This window comes from Ips typographus, linkage group LG3, assembly GCF_016097725.1.
Source record: "Ips typographus isolate SLU linkage group LG3, UJ_Ityp_2.0, whole genome shotgun sequence".
NCBI lineage: Eukaryota > Metazoa > Arthropoda > Insecta > Coleoptera > Curculionidae > Ips > Ips typographus.
Window position 1 is genome coordinate 5022626 of NC_138424.1, and position 16333 is coordinate 5038958.

General features: G+C 34.0%; 4 protein-coding genes across 5 annotated transcripts; all 4 read right to left on the minus strand.

Annotated features, from left to right (window-relative positions):
• Window positions 1-221: 221 nt before the first annotated feature.
• Window positions 222-8728, minus strand: LOC145727182 (phosphatidylinositol 4,5-bisphosphate 5-phosphatase A-like). Of its 2 annotated transcripts, none has more exons than XM_081976662.1 (9): window positions 8490-8728; window positions 8217-8385; window positions 7990-8160; window positions 7763-7938; window positions 5628-5858; window positions 5418-5571; window positions 4267-4404; window positions 2662-2850; window positions 222-2609 (listed from the first exon to the last, which is right to left on the minus strand). In XM_081976662.1, the coding sequence occupies exons 1-9, from the start codon at window positions 8501-8503 to the stop codon at window positions 2550-2552; spliced, it is 1302 nt and encodes a 433-aa protein (XP_081832788.1). In that variant the 5' UTR covers window positions 8504-8728; the 3' UTR covers window positions 222-2549. The 2 variants fall into 2 exon arrangements, with proteins under 2 accessions (XP_081832788.1, XP_081832787.1); XM_081976661.1 differs by having other exon boundaries at window positions 4267-4473; window positions 8490-8727.
• Window positions 8729-9624: 896 nt separating this feature from the next.
• Window positions 9625-10238, minus strand: LOC145727184 (uncharacterized). Its single transcript, XM_081976664.1, has 3 exons — window positions 10077-10238; window positions 9898-10017; window positions 9625-9843 (listed from the first exon to the last, which is right to left on the minus strand). Exons 1-3 carry the CDS (start codon window positions 10144-10146, stop codon window positions 9680-9682), a joined length of 354 nt encoding a protein of 117 aa, XP_081832790.1. The 5' UTR covers window positions 10147-10238; the 3' UTR covers window positions 9625-9679.
• A 118-nt stretch (window positions 10239-10356) lies between these two features.
• LOC145727186 (uncharacterized) lies at window positions 10357-13234 on the minus strand. Its single transcript, XM_081976665.1, has 3 exons — window positions 13053-13234; window positions 12784-12900; window positions 10357-10500 (listed from the first exon to the last, which is right to left on the minus strand). The coding sequence occupies exons 1-3, from the start codon at window positions 13108-13110 to the stop codon at window positions 10397-10399; spliced, it is 279 nt and encodes a 92-aa protein (XP_081832791.1). The 5' UTR covers window positions 13111-13234; the 3' UTR covers window positions 10357-10396.
• Window positions 13235-13318: 84 nt separating this feature from the next.
• Window positions 13319-16122, minus strand: Idi (Isopentenyl-diphosphate delta isomerase). Its single transcript, XM_081976663.1, has 2 exons — window positions 15852-16122; window positions 13319-13813 (listed from the first exon to the last, which is right to left on the minus strand). The coding sequence occupies exons 1-2, from the start codon at window positions 16064-16066 to the stop codon at window positions 13369-13371; spliced, it is 660 nt and encodes a 219-aa protein (XP_081832789.1). The 5' UTR covers window positions 16067-16122; the 3' UTR covers window positions 13319-13368.
• Window positions 16123-16333: the final 211 nt, after the last annotated feature.

Sequence of the window (16333 nt, forward strand, 5' to 3'; positions counted from 1 at the left end):
TTGTTTGATTCAATAAAACATTAAACATATTACCATTAAGTTATTCATAAGATTTGATAATGAAAATAGTATATTATTCAACGAGCTTTTTATGGAAGCTATTAATCCCTAAGGGAGATGTTTACGCAAATCTCCCGTGAGTCTTGCTCTGAAGTTATATGACCCTCATTTCTATGCTTCTATTATTATACCTTCATACCTATAAATAAAAACTTCTCTCATAATAAACTAAAATTTTTATTGGGTCAGTTAAAATAAAGCACTAACCGTCGTATGCACCAAAGATATTTAAGCAAGTTAAATGTTACATTAAATGTGACATTTTTTTGCCTTATCTGTCACAGTCAAAGTAACATTTAACCTAAACCTGCTTAAATACGTTCGGTGCATACGACGGTAAGTCAATAGAACTATAGAAATGTAAAACAATAACAAATAACAACTTTTGACGCTTTGTAATATGCAAAACATCTAGAAAAATAATCACCACATTTTTTGTTCATATACAGAGCACTTTCCCCACCACCACAATAATATATGTAATAAAATTACGGACGACCAACAACAAAGACTAGAATAAAACCAATTTAAGGGTGAAATTTGTCTAAATACAGGGCAGACAACCCTTAGCTATTTGTCATAAAAAACCGGTTAAGTGACTGGCCTAAAAAGTGTTTATCATTACACAGGTTAAAGCACACCCTGTATAAATAGCTGCTAATTAAGACAAGGCAAATATCAGGTTTAGAGTAATCTTAGTAACAACTCCATGCTAGTCTATAGTATAAGAATATACTATTGTACTACAATATTGCGTAATTAGCAAAATATCCTTTTAATGAACAAGTCGCGTATAATGTAATTAAATTGTACATAAGTTATTAGGTGAACTCTCAATTTCGTTGAGCAGAAAGTAAATAACTACAGGGTTATTCACGTTATTCGACAAGGAAGATTGTGACTAAACTATTCACATTCAAAAAAGTTTTGATTCTGGGATGGATATAAACTTATTGGAGGTATCTTTTAAAAATATTGTTGTTGTACCAAATGCAGAAAAAGTATCAAGTCATGTTTTTTTAAATAGAACACCTAGTATATTACTTTATTTTCAGAATCTACCTTGAAAATAAAAGGTAATTTTATTGATGTTTGATACAGATTATCAGATATTCCTTAATTTGTAAAAATGTAGAATAAATATTAACATTTAAACATTCAACCTTTCTTTGAGATTTATTGACCAAAATTGGTTTGGGTGCTGATAACAGATTCAGTTTCATGATCCAAAAGTGATAAATGGTCTAGCTCATATAGGAAGTTACGCAAAAACTTAAATTTGTAAGTAGTATAAACTTGTCAAAATCAAATAGAACCCCACCTATTTTATGATTACGGTATATGCAAAATTTAATTACCTATCGAAAATTATTAAGGTTGAATCGACATTTGATGTTGAATGAAATCGACATTTCTTAAACTAGAGCTGACTTTGACCGATTTTTGATATCGTTCAAATCTCTTGGTTTTTTGTCCAATTACATATCTATCGTTCTAATCTAAGTAAAGCTTAGAATAAAATAGTGGCTTTTTGTAAATATGCTATACAAGTTACAAAAATAATTCATAAAAATGTTTAAAACGGCGACTACAAACACAAACATACCTACTCCGTTTTTGAATCATCAACATTATTAAGTATCTGAATGGATATACTCCTAAAAATTTCGCTAATTTGCTATTTAAGCTGTCATTTAAAACAGTTTGAATCTGTGGTAATTTCTCAAGGATATCAAAAATCACTCAAAATCGGTGCGAGTTCGAGAAATGTTGACTTTCCAAGAAAACGCCAACAGTTAGCCATAGGAGACCTCAATAATTTTAAGTTATGTTAAGTTATTAATGTTTAAAGGTTGCAATTATTGGGTAAAAATTTTGAGACATCCTCTATGAGCTACACAAGTTCTCACCCAAGGATCCTAAAACTTGATCATTTGGCAGTTCCCAAGCCAATTTGGTTAATAAAAACCAAACAGAGGTTGAGTGATTAAACATTAAATTTTGTTCTAAATTTTTACAAAATAACGAATATCTGAGAAACTGTAAAGTTTAGACGTACCAAACCTCAATGTAATTTTATTTTTAACGTAGATTCTGAAAATCAAATAAAATACTAGGTATTCCATTTGAAAAAATTAACTTTTTCTGCATTCGGGACAACCGGTACATCTTAAAAATATTTTTAAAAGATATCTCGAATAGGTCTATATCCATCCTAGAATCAAAAGTTAGTTGAAAGTGAATACTTTAGTCACAATTTTCTGGGTCGAATAACGTGAATAACCCTGTATAAAAATATTTTTTTTTTGCAATTTTATGCAATTAAAATCAAAATAGATGAATGCAGCCAAACTTATAGTCAATTAAAATTAAATAGAGCAATACTTTCGAAATGTTAAGCAGAAAGGTTTTTCTTACCCTTCAAATAACTTATTTTAATTTAAAAAACATTAATACGCTTAACGACGTAAATGTACTGAAGTTTTAAGTCAGTCGCTTTCAGTTTTAATTATTGGGAAAGGCTCGCTGACTCCCAACACACTCATAACCTAAAAACACTCGCATTCACAGCTTCAGTAATAATTTGGGGAAAAAACTTACCTTATCCTCTGTTTGACTAAAGTATACTAGACAGTAGTTGCCGCGACATCTGCTGGGCAAATCAGGAATGGTTACTTCGTATTTGGCTACCCTCTCAAAACTTGGGGCGGCAGTCCTTTCTTTAGTGGGCGTGGCGCACTTGCTCACATACTCGTAGGTTACGTAATCGTCCAATGAAGCAAAATGTTCCTGAAAATGTCAAATTTTACGTTAGTTTGACAACCACTATTGCAGAAAAAAAATTTAGTGTACGTCAGCAAAAGTGGCATATTACTCAAATGTCATTTTTAGTCTGACAGCTCAGTACCATTTATGTCAAAAAACTAAAGTTTTTCAAGAAACATTACAAAATTAGTTCAGCTTCAAGAAAATAAGCCATTTTCCCGTTTGATATTGTTGATTCGCTCTCTAGTGGCAGCGATAGATTTTGAAAAATTTTCTTTTCTAAAGGCTGTATAAAGTGTCCGGATTTAGTGGGTTTTGATAGGAAAACCCCATTTCCCAGCAAGATAGGAAAAAATTAGTAAACATGTCTAGAGATTTTTGCGCAGTTTGCGGTGCTAGAGGGCGTTTATCAAATTTCGCCTTTCTTGAAAACTTTTCACTTTTTGTTTATTAAAATAAACATAAATAATAAAGTTAGTAGTAAGTAAAGGCTAGCCTTGTAATTGTCTTGACAAAAGTTCTTTAACAAGTGCTAAAATGACATTAAATTTTGAATGCAAGTTGGGTTAAAATTGACTTAAAAATAATTAATTTTCCAAAGTTTAGTCTGCGTTTTTAGGGTCACGTGACTGGTCTTTACAGTGTTGCAAGCTCAAAAATTGAGTTATCAAAAAAATTAGAGTTAGAAGACTCGTTTAAACGTCAAAATTTAACCTGCAATTTCAGACAACCGTACAAAAAATATTTTTGTTTGTTAGAATCTGAAAAAAGCAGAGTCACCTGACCTTAGAAGATCAATTTTAAGCTTTCGACAGAAGGCCAAATCAAGTGTCAAAAATTTGGAAAAACCTTTACGTTATCACCTAACCTAACCTAAAAACTGTCACGTGACTTTAAAAAAATAAATTTTAAGCTTTTGTGTCTGCAAAATTTGTAAAAGCAATCAGATAACTTTGAGGAAGTAATTTTTTCTTGAATCATTAACCCTTATGACATTTTGACGAGGGTCAAAATTCGAGGTATTTCAAGGTAAATGAAGCATTTTAGGCAGTTTTAAGGCATTACAACTATGAGGCATTTTGAGCAATAACGAAGCATTGTGAGGTATTTTAGAGGCATTTCAAGGTATTTTGGTGTACAAAAAATTATCGGCGGTCTAATAACCTACGTCCTCAAACTTTCTCTCTCAGTTCACATGTAATAGAACAATAGGAAGGACAATTATTACGTCACTGCCACTAGCCCTGGGACGGACTTTAGAAAAGGTTAAAACTAGTACTATACATACGTAAAAAAAGCATATGTCAAAACCTGTAAGTGTCAAAAATACTTGTCAGTTGATAGTCTTCACAGAAAGCTAACTTGACACTTTGATTACAACTTTTGAATAAACAAAATTTTCTAATAAAAACCTCCCAGAAATAATAAAATCACACAAACCTTGAACAGGCCAATCCAATCGTCTTTGGTGGCTGGAATGTCCTTGGTGACCTTGTAGTAGGCCTTGTTGTCGTGCCCGTCCTCCCAACTGATGACCTTGTCAAACTGTACCACGTGCTCCGAGTAATCTGAAAACACCTGATCGGAAACGCGTTGTTCCGGTATTAGGTCCACAGCGTTCGATTTTAAGTCTACTGCTCGTGGTATCTAAATAAGTGAAGGCTAACGTAGGGACGGTTGCAAAACAAAACGATCAAAACAGATTAGAAATGAAGGTTTAGTAGAAGAAAATGGATGTTAGGAGATGCCCTTCACCAGAATTGAATTCAGCTGATGCTAACGTGGAAAAACGATGTCTAATAAGTGAACAAAATGGGACAAAATAAACTGCGAGCCACCTCAACCGGGACAGTGATTTTTTTGGGTAATTTTTAAAACTTTGTCAATTTTCATGCGATTTGGACTATAATTTGAGCTTAATTTATTGGCTTTTGGTTGATGGAAAATGCACCGCCACTGTACTATACTATATTGATGTTGACCTAAATAACACTTCCTTATGATAAAACAAAACCAAAAAAAAAAATTGGTCAAAAGCGGTCTACTTGAAAATTTCACTTTTTTGCACGCACTTCTTTCACACCCTATATAATACAGTTAGAGGGCATTAAAGCAAAAGTTTTTTTACATCAGTAAAAGCCAATAAATCAAGCCCAATGACAGTTCAAACCCCATTAAAATCTGTTGATTCGTTTCGAAATGGCGAGGTTTTAAAAATGACCCAAAAATATCACTGTCCTAGTTGACGTGGATAGCAATTTATGTTTTCTTAAAGGTGAAAAATAATAATCAACTTTGTGGTGTGTTTAAGTACCCTTCAATAATGCCATTTTGTAAAAAAAATGTATATATTACATGCAATAAAAACAGAAAAAATAGGAAAAAGGTATAAGGTTTGCAAAAATCGATAGGCAATTTATTTACATTGAGATTTACCAAATTGTAAAATGTCATAAACACCATTGATTAGGAAACCCTAAGACCAAATTAATTCCTACTTTTATTACTGAAATACTTTAAAATTAAATTTCCAGGATTTAAAGACTTATATTTACTAGGTTAATGATGCAAAAAAATCGAAAATAACTTACTTTGATATTGAATTCGGCACTGACTGGTTTATGATCACTCAACAAATAGCTGGGATGAGACTTATACGAAAGCTGTTCAGCTTTCAACGTTACATTTTCATAATTATGGGAATTAACACAGTACAAAATCCTATCACACCATGCAGGTCTTCTCCTAAAAAAACTCAATCTTCAGTTTTTTTTACACCTTAAAAAGGTTTTTCCACCAACTTGTGGTCATAGTTATTTGACCCCACATCAAACTTAAAAGTAGGTGGAAAGTCAGGGTCTTTCTCCAAAAACTCACTGAAAGCTTCGCCCTTCCTCATTACATACTTGAGCTGGTCATGTTCTAATAGTTTTGCCAGCTCTTTTTTCAGAACTAGCCTCTCTATTTCATCAGGTGTTCGATCAAACTCTTCCATAAGGCGGAAGTTTAAATCTCCAAACCAGAACACATAACTACAAAATTTTTAGATTTAACAAACAGATGGGATAGACGAGGGGTCAACCGCTGGTGCATTATGGTGTACAAAATGTAGGAATTAGTGGGAATTACTTGGAAATTGCCAGCAAGACATTGCCAAGGAATTATGAGCATTGCCGGGGAATTAGTGAACATTGCTGTGGATTTAAATTAGTGTTTTGAAACCCTAACCACTAACCAATCAAATTTTATAAATTAACGAAAAGCTTTTTTCATTGGCTATCCAGTGACGTATAAAATCTTATATGTAAAGTGTGGCAAACAAGCGTGTTATTTTCGGTTTAGTGACAGGGTGCACCTAAAACACTTTTTGACTGTTTAAGGGCTAATTTGACCCTGTAAAATTAGAAAAGAACATAGTCACGTGACCTACTAGGTCTACCATGATGTAATGCTTGGAAACTGCCTTAATAATCACCCATAACCTGATGGATTTTGCGTTAACTTGACCACTTAATGCAAACAAAAATCGACCTTAATGATTTATTTGTACAATTTTGGTAGGGCTCTGGATTTGACAGTTACTGTGCTAGGCATCAAGGCTAGGTTTGTGCCAAATAAATTATTTATGATTAAAAAAAAATGCTGAAATAAGTTAGAGTAGTAACAGTCAATCAAAACATTCAGTCAACTTTGGAGCCCTCTGGCGGCCAAACGGAGCAACCTATCAACACAAGCTGCCATATTTTTGGAAAGCCCATTTTATTGACTATCCATTGACATATGAAAGTCTAACAAAGTATTGCAAATAAATCAGTTATTTGAAATAAAGACGGTTTTTCCTGAATTTGACAACTACTACTTCAACCTTCAATAACTCGGTAGTTTTGACAGTTACAGGGTGGTTTATGTACCAATTCCAAGTATGAATTTTTCAGATAAGTGACCTAATACAAACTTCATGTTTTTCTCCACCCACTTTTAGAACAAACCTTGTTTAACACAACAGAACACAAAAACCTTTTTCTGATCACTGTAACTATATGTCTTGATGTTGATGTAGAAAGCAAAAATGCAAAAAATATACAGGGTGTCACATTTACATATATGTACATTTAAAAATATACAGAGTCTCACATCTGCTTCCAGTTAAACTGACAGTGTCAGATAGATAAAATATTGTATGCATTGAATTTCTTAATTCCAAAATTTCAAATTTCTCTAAATATTTGAATTGTATAAATAATAGAATTTTTCTAAATATTGAACATTTTTAAAATGTGCATTCATTAGCCTTACAAATATTCCCAAAATTTCATTTCACTCAAATAACAAACAAATCTATAAGAAATTTAAGTTCAAATGCAGGACCCTGTATAACAATTATGTTGAACATGTTTTTCAAGAAGATTGACCAAGAGACCAAGTAAAGATAATTTAAAGATTTTTTTAGGTTAGAAAAAACATTTTCCAAGTCACATGACAGTTGTTGACGTGTCAATTGAAACTTTACAGTGTTGCCAGCTGCAAATTTAAATTGTCATGATCACCTAACATGCTTTTACAATTTCAGCTTTTTAAATGTAATCTATTGACTTTTCAATGTTAAAGATGACATTTCCCAGGTCACATGACTGTTGTTGACAGGTGCCAATTTAACTTCACAGTGTTGCCAGCTGTAAAGTTAAATTATGAGTCATATTAATGTAGCAACTTATGTTTTATTACCACTTATGATAGAATAGTAATAAGTTGGACAGACAGAATAGTAACAGAAATAGAATATGTTTTTAGACTCTCCAGCTGTGGTAATTTAGAAAATTAGTGAATACTGGCTAGGTGTTATTGGAAATTATTAGGAATTACACAGAATTATGAGCATATTAGGAATTAGTGTACAAAATTTTACCCAGCGGTTTACCCCAGAGATAAATCATACTCATGATATAGAATTTTGGAAGTTTCAGACACATGAAAATCTTGATCTTTTATAATACTGTTGTAGTCTTCCACACGATCTTTCAACTGGTTGTCATGGGCACTTAAGTGAGAATTGACAAAGCACAAAGAGCAACCATAAATGCTTAACCTAATACTAACAGCTCCTTTGTTACCCTTAAACATTTCAGCTGCTCACTTAATCCTACACTTAGCAGAAAAACTTACCCACATTCCAGCTAACCCTGTTCGTGTATATTCAGACTCAATCTCCCTCACATTAAGTAGATGCTTTTTCAATGCAAACACTGACAGTAACAAACCTTGCAATCTAATTGATTTTAGTTTGATATAGCCACGGTTGTCCAGAATACGTCGTAGAGCTGTAGTCCAAGAGTCCTACATTAATTTAGTTGTTTTTAAAGGGCTTTTTAAAACCAAAAGGATGGCATTACATCAAATAGGGTGTCCATGAGCATGTTTTGTGGTTGAGACTTAACCTCCTGCAAGCCAATTACATAGAAATCTGGAAGCTTTTCATTTTTTTGGCTGGTTATTGAAAGCAAATCTTGGAGACGTTGGTCTGGGTTGCTGGTGCCAACATTATAGGTTGCAAGATAAATCCTAAAAAAAATCATTAAACCAGTTTTACAGTCCAGACACTGGCTTATTAAATTTAAATCTTAAAGCAGTGCCAAACTGTTAATTCAATTTAAACCACAATTTACCTTAAATTTTCCATTTTGGGGCCAAGTACAGTATCTACTGGAATTTAAAGTGGTTCGCACTCAAACGGGTTGTGTGACGTTTTTAAGATATTTAAATTACACCCAATTTTCATTAGGTTGACCTGTTTGAAACCCTGAAAACATGTTTTTTATTTTTTTTTTAATTAAAAACCAGTTAATTTCTATTTATAAATTTGTAAATAATAAATTAATTAATGACTGTCAAGAAGTAAACAAAGAAACTGACAGCTGTCACTAGTCAAACGTCAAACTTGCAGAGAAATGTCGGAGGTAACATGGGGAATGCGTTCGGTATTTGGTTTTTAACTGTGTTCCGTCATCGGATCATTATTTAAGGAGAGACTGTCGATATGATATCTTAATGTCCGACAGGGTTATTATTTCATCAATAATGACACCTGTTAAGGTCAATTATCTAAGAAATAATGCCTTAGGGCGTTATTTTTCATCATGGCCTCAAGTGAGGGCATTATTTTTTATAAGTACATATCTACAGAATGAAAGTTGGATATTAAACATTGAAGACACCATAGGCATTATAGGAAATAATGCCCACTTAATTACTATTAAACCAGTGATCGGAAGTATAATACGCTTATGCGCTTATTATACATAACTTTATACATGTAGAATATGTAAACTGATGTGATATTATAAATTTTTGAGTAGCTCCGTTATTTGAGGAGCTACAAAAAAATGTAAATAAGAAAAGTTTTGGATAATTTCATCCTCTACAAGATTGTATTAAGCTGTCTTTGCTCTCAGGAGTCTCGTTAAGGAGTTAACAATAATTCAAACAGGGTGCACCACACTGATGCCTTTTTGTAACTTTTTCTCCCTGACTGTAGCAAATTTTGTAGTGTTTTTCAGGTATTTAAATAGAAAATTCAATGAGGATTTTAAAAAATGTGCTTAAAACTGTCATTTTCCCACTCCAAGTGGGTTTTACTAACGATTTTATATCTAACTGACCAAATTTTGTAGTGTTCGTTTTTTCAGGTCAATTGATTTAAAATTTAATGAGGAAATTTGCTTAGAATTGTCATTTCAGCACACACAATACAAAGTTTTATACATGTAATGTATTATAATATAATATACATACATTTACACATTCCTGATTTAAACCTCAATATATTAAAATAAATAATTATACAACCACAATAACATCAGTAAAACTCATTCTGATAACCGCGATGTGGAGTTAAATCTAGACTAGGATCGGGAGATCTCGAAATTCCTTCGTCCACCGACTCAAATCTGGTATTTTGATAGGAAGTGAACCGATTCAGATCGCTGGGTTCCTGGTAGTGGTACTCCTTCAGACTACCATCTGCAAAGCAACATTATAAACACCCAATAGTAGACTAAGAAAACCCATTCAAACCATAATCATCCAAACAGGAAATGGTGATATCGATTAGAGACCTATCGGGAGTGGATTTTTTGAACTCCTTACAGTTGACGGTACCTGAAGGGCAAACTTGCCCGAAACACGTTGGAGCGGCTACGACAAAAACCACCCTAACAAACGTGTCAACCCCTAAAACGTGGTTAGAAACTTACCATATTGTTGGGAAGTGTGAACGCACAAAAGTACGCCCAACAAAACTGTCACGCAACTAAACCTGAACATTTTTTCAAGAAATGCAATTCTGGTATCTCAATATATACGAGTGCGAAGCTGTAAGATATCTGGGACGTAGAGTGATAATTAGCAGTTTTTATCTTAACGAAGACAGTTCTGGAAGTAATCAATAACACTCTGAGGTCAGGTCGGTCGCGATAAACAAATTTATTAAAATCTTTCAGTGGAGTGGGCCAAGTTCAATAAAAACTACGAGAATTCATAATATTTTAGTATATTACATTACTTTAATACGTCACTAATTTTCGTCAACTTCGTTTGCCTCATCCTCATCTAAAATGTCCTCGTTTTTGAGATGAAGTTTTATGGGTTTATGCATTACGTGCGTTTTTAGTATCCCACCTGAAATTTAGCAGATATTAGTACTTACACGAACAAAAAAATTGGTTTTAAGGGGTAGAATTGTTTAAAAATGATTACAATTTTTTAAGATTCATTGATTGGAAGACCAAACTCAGTGGACCAGCTGATTTGCCTACCAATATTATGAATGCATTTAACCCAAAATTGTCCCAAGTTATAAATCGTTCCCCAATCGGATCTTCGGGGGAACTGTGTTAAATGAAGTCAGGAAGGAGAGACTAAGTCTACGAGGCAAAGTAAGTTTTGGTACTGGGAATGTGCGTAACTTATATGAGGCCGGAAAACTGGCCAACCTACTAGAGGAAATGAAGAGACTGAAGATGGACATTTTGAGTGTCGCGGAAATGTGCTGGCCTCAGGCTGGAGTGTGTCACGTTTCTGGAGAGGTCATGTACTATTCAGGAAATAATGACAGAAATGTATCATGTAATATGGTTTAGTTTTGAAATTTCGAAGAAATAACAAGAATTATGTGTTTATTGTTGATGAGCTAATTCCAAGTATTGTAGATAGTAGTTGAAGATATGCCAAGACGGTATTTACGAAGATCGACGCAGAAATTGGAATTTTTGAATAATGTTAATTTTGTTACAATAAATTGAGGAACAATCACATTTTTTTTTTATCTCTAACTAAAAAACCTAAACCTAACTACCAAGTGTTGAACACATCAATTAAATCTTTTTGCAATGACGATAGTACTTGTGAATTAATCAGAAGTTTTCCGCTTGAAATTTGATCTTAAAAGTCTAATTTCAGTAATCTACCAATTTAACAAAGGTCGATTTAGTTTCCTAAATTTACTGGAATAACTTTCTGGTACTATTCCAAAAGTTTTCCACTTAAAATTTGACTTAATAACACGAATTTTAGTAATCTACCGATTTTACAGATGTCAATTTTGTGGCCTAAATTTACTGAGCGTATTTCAAAACTACAAAAATAAGTAAGTAAGGAAAGTTGTGGTAAATATCATCCTCTACAAGACTGTATTAAGGAGTTACAGGGCAAAAAGCGACAGAGTGCACCAAACTGCTTTTTTTAAAGTAACTTCAATTTGACTGAGCATAGCTCTGTTATTTGAGCAGCTGGAAAAAAGTGTAAATAACAAAAGTTGTAGGAGATTTCATATCCTACAAGACTGTATCAAGGTAGTTTGCACATAAAGGCCACCTTAAGGAGTTACAAAGCCAAAAGTGACCGGGTGTACCCAACTGCTTTTTTAAACTAACTCCATTTCGACGATTCTGTGTGTTCTAAAAAAAAATAAAACATCCGCAGAATGTTGGGTAAGGTCAAAAAAAATGAGCTTCTCAATTGACATTAGTAAAATCGATACAATTCTAAAATTAGTCTTTTAATGCCAAATTTGAAGCAAAAAAACCTGTAATATTCCTAGTAAAAAATTAGAATCGTATTTAAATAAAAATTAAGTTGATGATGGTTACTAAAAACAGAAACGTCGGGCTTTAAATGTAACGTTGACATGTTTTAGGGGAGAAAGGAAGGAAAATTGCAACGACAGAGTGTCAATTATCTAAATTATCTTCCTTCAACAAAAAAAAAGAATCTCACACGAATGTGTGGTTCCCTGTATACAGTGATTGCTAAATATGGTACAGAAACGCATTCTACAGCGAAAACTAAAGTAACTTTGCTTATACCTTATCTCAAACAAAATTGGGATGATGTCACAAGATTCAAAAATAAGTTTTCTATTGACAACACTGCAGATGTAAAAAAGACAATAAAACAGAATTATTTGCATGAAAATTAAATTGAGGACCGTTGGATTGGTAGCAATGAGCGCTGTTGCCGAGTTTATATAAATCTTTGATGCAACATGGTTGTTAGTGGTGTTTGGCACTTATAATAATTTTAGAGATACTTGACTATATTTTTTTGAATAGACAAACACACCTGGCATTTCTAAAATTATTTCAAAAATACGAAAGAGTTTTAAAAATTGTCGGAAATGACTGAACTTGTAAGAGTTTTGAAAAGCACCGGGGGTAATATTGTTATTTTCAATTGACACTCTGTATATGATTCTACGTGTGCTGAACTGTCAAATTACGTCACATACACTGAAATGCAAATTTCCATCCACCATTTTACTGAACTAAATTTCCAAACAAATTGTTTAGAGGGTAATTTTGTTTTAGTTTGTACTCTCCCTTTTAGGAATTTATCTAAGTCTAAAAAATTAAATTACTTGAGTAACTACAAGGTGACAAAATATATATAAAAACATAGCATTACCATGATCATTGAGACAGTCGATTGTTACCAAAGCAGTTGTAACGTTAATGATAACAATATTTCTGTCGCACTTGGTGGAGTCCAATGGGCATGGTTGATTGAAACAATACAGGGCGGCTGCAAAAAAGATTCCACCACGATTACGATAGTAGCGCAGATTAAATCTGAACTGAGTAAATGAAATAAAAAAAAGCAGAATCGTTAATCTTTCACAACTTACATACAGAGCGAACCGATAATTATTAAGAGATGATTTGTGATATACCTACCCAAAGAGGGAGAGAACAGCAGAAAAATAACAATAAACCGGGTCATAAATTTATACATAATTACCGCTCGGTCCGTCTTTTTCTCTAATAATTCAACAAATAACTGCTCGTTAAGATTTTAAATTATAACATCATAATCATCGGGAGATTTTGCATCTCCTCGTCGAAGATGATAAGCCCGTATACGTGGTGAAATATATCCCGCTTATTATCAATCGAGACCTTCACGGTCTCGACTTCTTTTTTGGGTTTCGAAAACATTTACGTACAGAGCTGGATCCAGGCTTTATTCGTTTTCAATTTTAAACCTTAAACACTACACAAAACGAGTAATTTTCTCTTGGTTCTTGTACTGGTCCAAGTTGTGCAGATTTTCCCACCATTCGTCCAATAAATTGTAGCGGCAAATCAAGTGGAACCAAGGCGTGAGCTGGGCCTCGTTATGCTGGATAAAATCGTCAAACTCGCCCTTTTTCACGTACTTCACCTCGGCCACCTCGTTAGGATTGGGATTAAGACGGACGTCCCGTTGCACGAACAAGATATAATCGATTTCGTGCTCTCCATACTTGCCGTCGCCCTGATCTTTGTAATGGACCCTAGTCAGGTAATTAAAACTTTCGATGGGAATATCTTCAAGGGGAATGCCCAGCTCGTAGTTCAAACGTCTTTGGGCCGCTCTTTTGATGCCCAAGGCGCCCTTTTCTTCTTGTTCGTCCGGTATTTCTGCTAGTGGATGGCTGCAGCAAGTGTTTGTATATCTGAAACGATCATACTTTTGTAACTTATGGTTTTGTATGTGTTTTACAACATAAAAGCACTACAGGAATAGACAAATCATTACATATCAAGGAAAAAGCAAATGTTTCAAGTAGGATTTCATCAATGTAGTGATATCAAATAGTTTATGTTGACGTATTTGTTACGTGTGTCTTAATTGACTCACTTTTTAATTAAAGCGTCCAAACTAGACGAAGGCAGTTGCCAATCCTTAGTTCTATGGTTGTTTTAAAAATGGCCTTTGTATTTATGCAGTGGAAAACACATTAGCGTCCAGGAACACATTACCATAAAGGTGATCAGACAGGAAAAAGGAAGAAATGCACCTTCCCTACTTCCAGTAAACGTAAATTTGGCCAAAACCACATTTAGCACAATTTAAAGGTGTCCATGAAGAACATCTTCCTTTTTCCTTTCTTCTAAAGATATCTTTACTGTGAGAAATATTTTACTGTTCACTATAGAACAAGGCGAACTGTTATAAACTGAATTCCTCAACATACGCAACAAAATCCTGAAAAATTCAGAGAACCCCCAGTAATACTAATAAAAAATTGGAAAACGCAAATACTTAAATGATTTATGACATGATATTGTTGGATGGGCTCCCTTCGGAGAAGACACACAAGCGACATTCCGGATTCTGTCACAGACCCAGAATGTGCATGTGTCTTCTCATCTGACAGTGACCCGTGAGAAGTCTGTGTTTCTGGATAATTCCATAAGGAACTTCGACTTGTTTCTTGGAAAGAAGCCCATGAGACATCGCAACTGCCGCATGCCTCCGGCCTCCTCCCAAGCAATATCGGATCTTTACCAGAAGATACGGTCCACAATGGTGGATCCGACCGCGCTGGCTAGTCCTACAATAGGATCGGGTCCTACGGGTCTCTCTTTGGAGCCACGAAGGGCCAATCTGTCCGCCTCCTCGTTTCCCTTAACACCACGGAGTGCACTGGAACCCAAGTTAGACGTACCATAGCCATCCGCGTGGCGAATCAGCTTTTAAGGCAGCCATTGCTGCCTTGCTGTCCGTACAGATAAATAATCCTTCCGACGTAGCGGTTAGTTTAAAATGAACTAAGTAAAGCAACAGTGGTGACCAGTATAGGCACAAAATTAATCAATACAGTAATAACACTTATCAATAAAACCAATAATAATTATGGCAAAACTATTAATACCTTATGGTTTCTTTCTGTATATCTGAAACCAATAAAGTATTATCGATAACCAGTGCACGAGCGCCTATTTTAGTTTGATTGCATGAGTGCAAAGTTGTCAAAATTATAAATTCATTTTCGTTGCACGAATTGTATTTAGGAAAGGAATTCAATGAATTGCATTTTGTTTAGTGCAACCCAGCTTATGTCTGACAACGTATTGTTTGACAATTTCAGTTACCATAAAGTTGGATTAACACAACACTACACAAACACAAGCATATTATAGAAATTTAAAACATGAGACATACACATATCCATTTTTGATTGAGACATACAAAGAATCCATTTTTGTTGAGAATACTTAAGAGTTATTCAATTGGTAACTTATTGATTAATTTGGTTCAAAACCTGCAATACCCTTTGATGACTTTTCATGTTTCGTTTTTGTCTTGTTTGGTCTTCTAATTTAATTTTAAACTTCTTTCCTTTTTTCTCTTATTTTGTTGCTGCTTCATTGACAGTAACAAAAAACTCACGTAATTTACATTGACAAGAAGCTATGCTATTGCTGTGCTTGTGTTGTGTTTATGTTGGGTTGTGTCAATCTATAAATCCAGCTTGAAAACATTCCTATTAACAACTTTAGTAGTCAGTATACATTGCTACTGCCAATAATTAGTTATAATATTGTTCCTATATGCTTTATTAAATGCTGTTTGCATTAAAGTGAACTTATTTTAATATCTACTGTTGTATAAAAGTTCTACAATGTGTACTGACTGTAATTTTGAATAACTCTGATTATCTAATGCTACAGTGGATAATTGAACCTACATAAAATTGAAAAACTTACGTAAGAGGGTAGGTAACTTTACCAGCGGCCCTTTTCTGCACCAAAAACTCCCCTTTGGAGTTAAAAAGGAAAACACTGAACGCCCTGTGTAGTTTAATATGTCCACCGGCGTGCACTTGATGACAGTCTCTTTTGGTGGTCTCTCCTATAACTCGATCGTTTTCGTCTACAAGAAAACACTTTTCGTTCAGTAGGGCCTCTTGAGTTGGATCCATATTTCTGTTCTTAACACCTTCACACTGTTGCAAGTCGCTTGAAAAAATATTTCTCCATAATGACTGCTACTTTTATATACAATCTGCATAAACGAAATTGTTCGTAAGTGCTTGACTCGGATCTTATCAGCATCTTTTAAAGCACGAGGCACGTGGAACCCTATTTACGGGTACCACTTATGCATATGAATTGAATTTTTGAGACTTGACTTTGACCGCAGTTTCTATAAGGAATTTTCAGTATTTCTACTTGGAGGCAGTACTTGA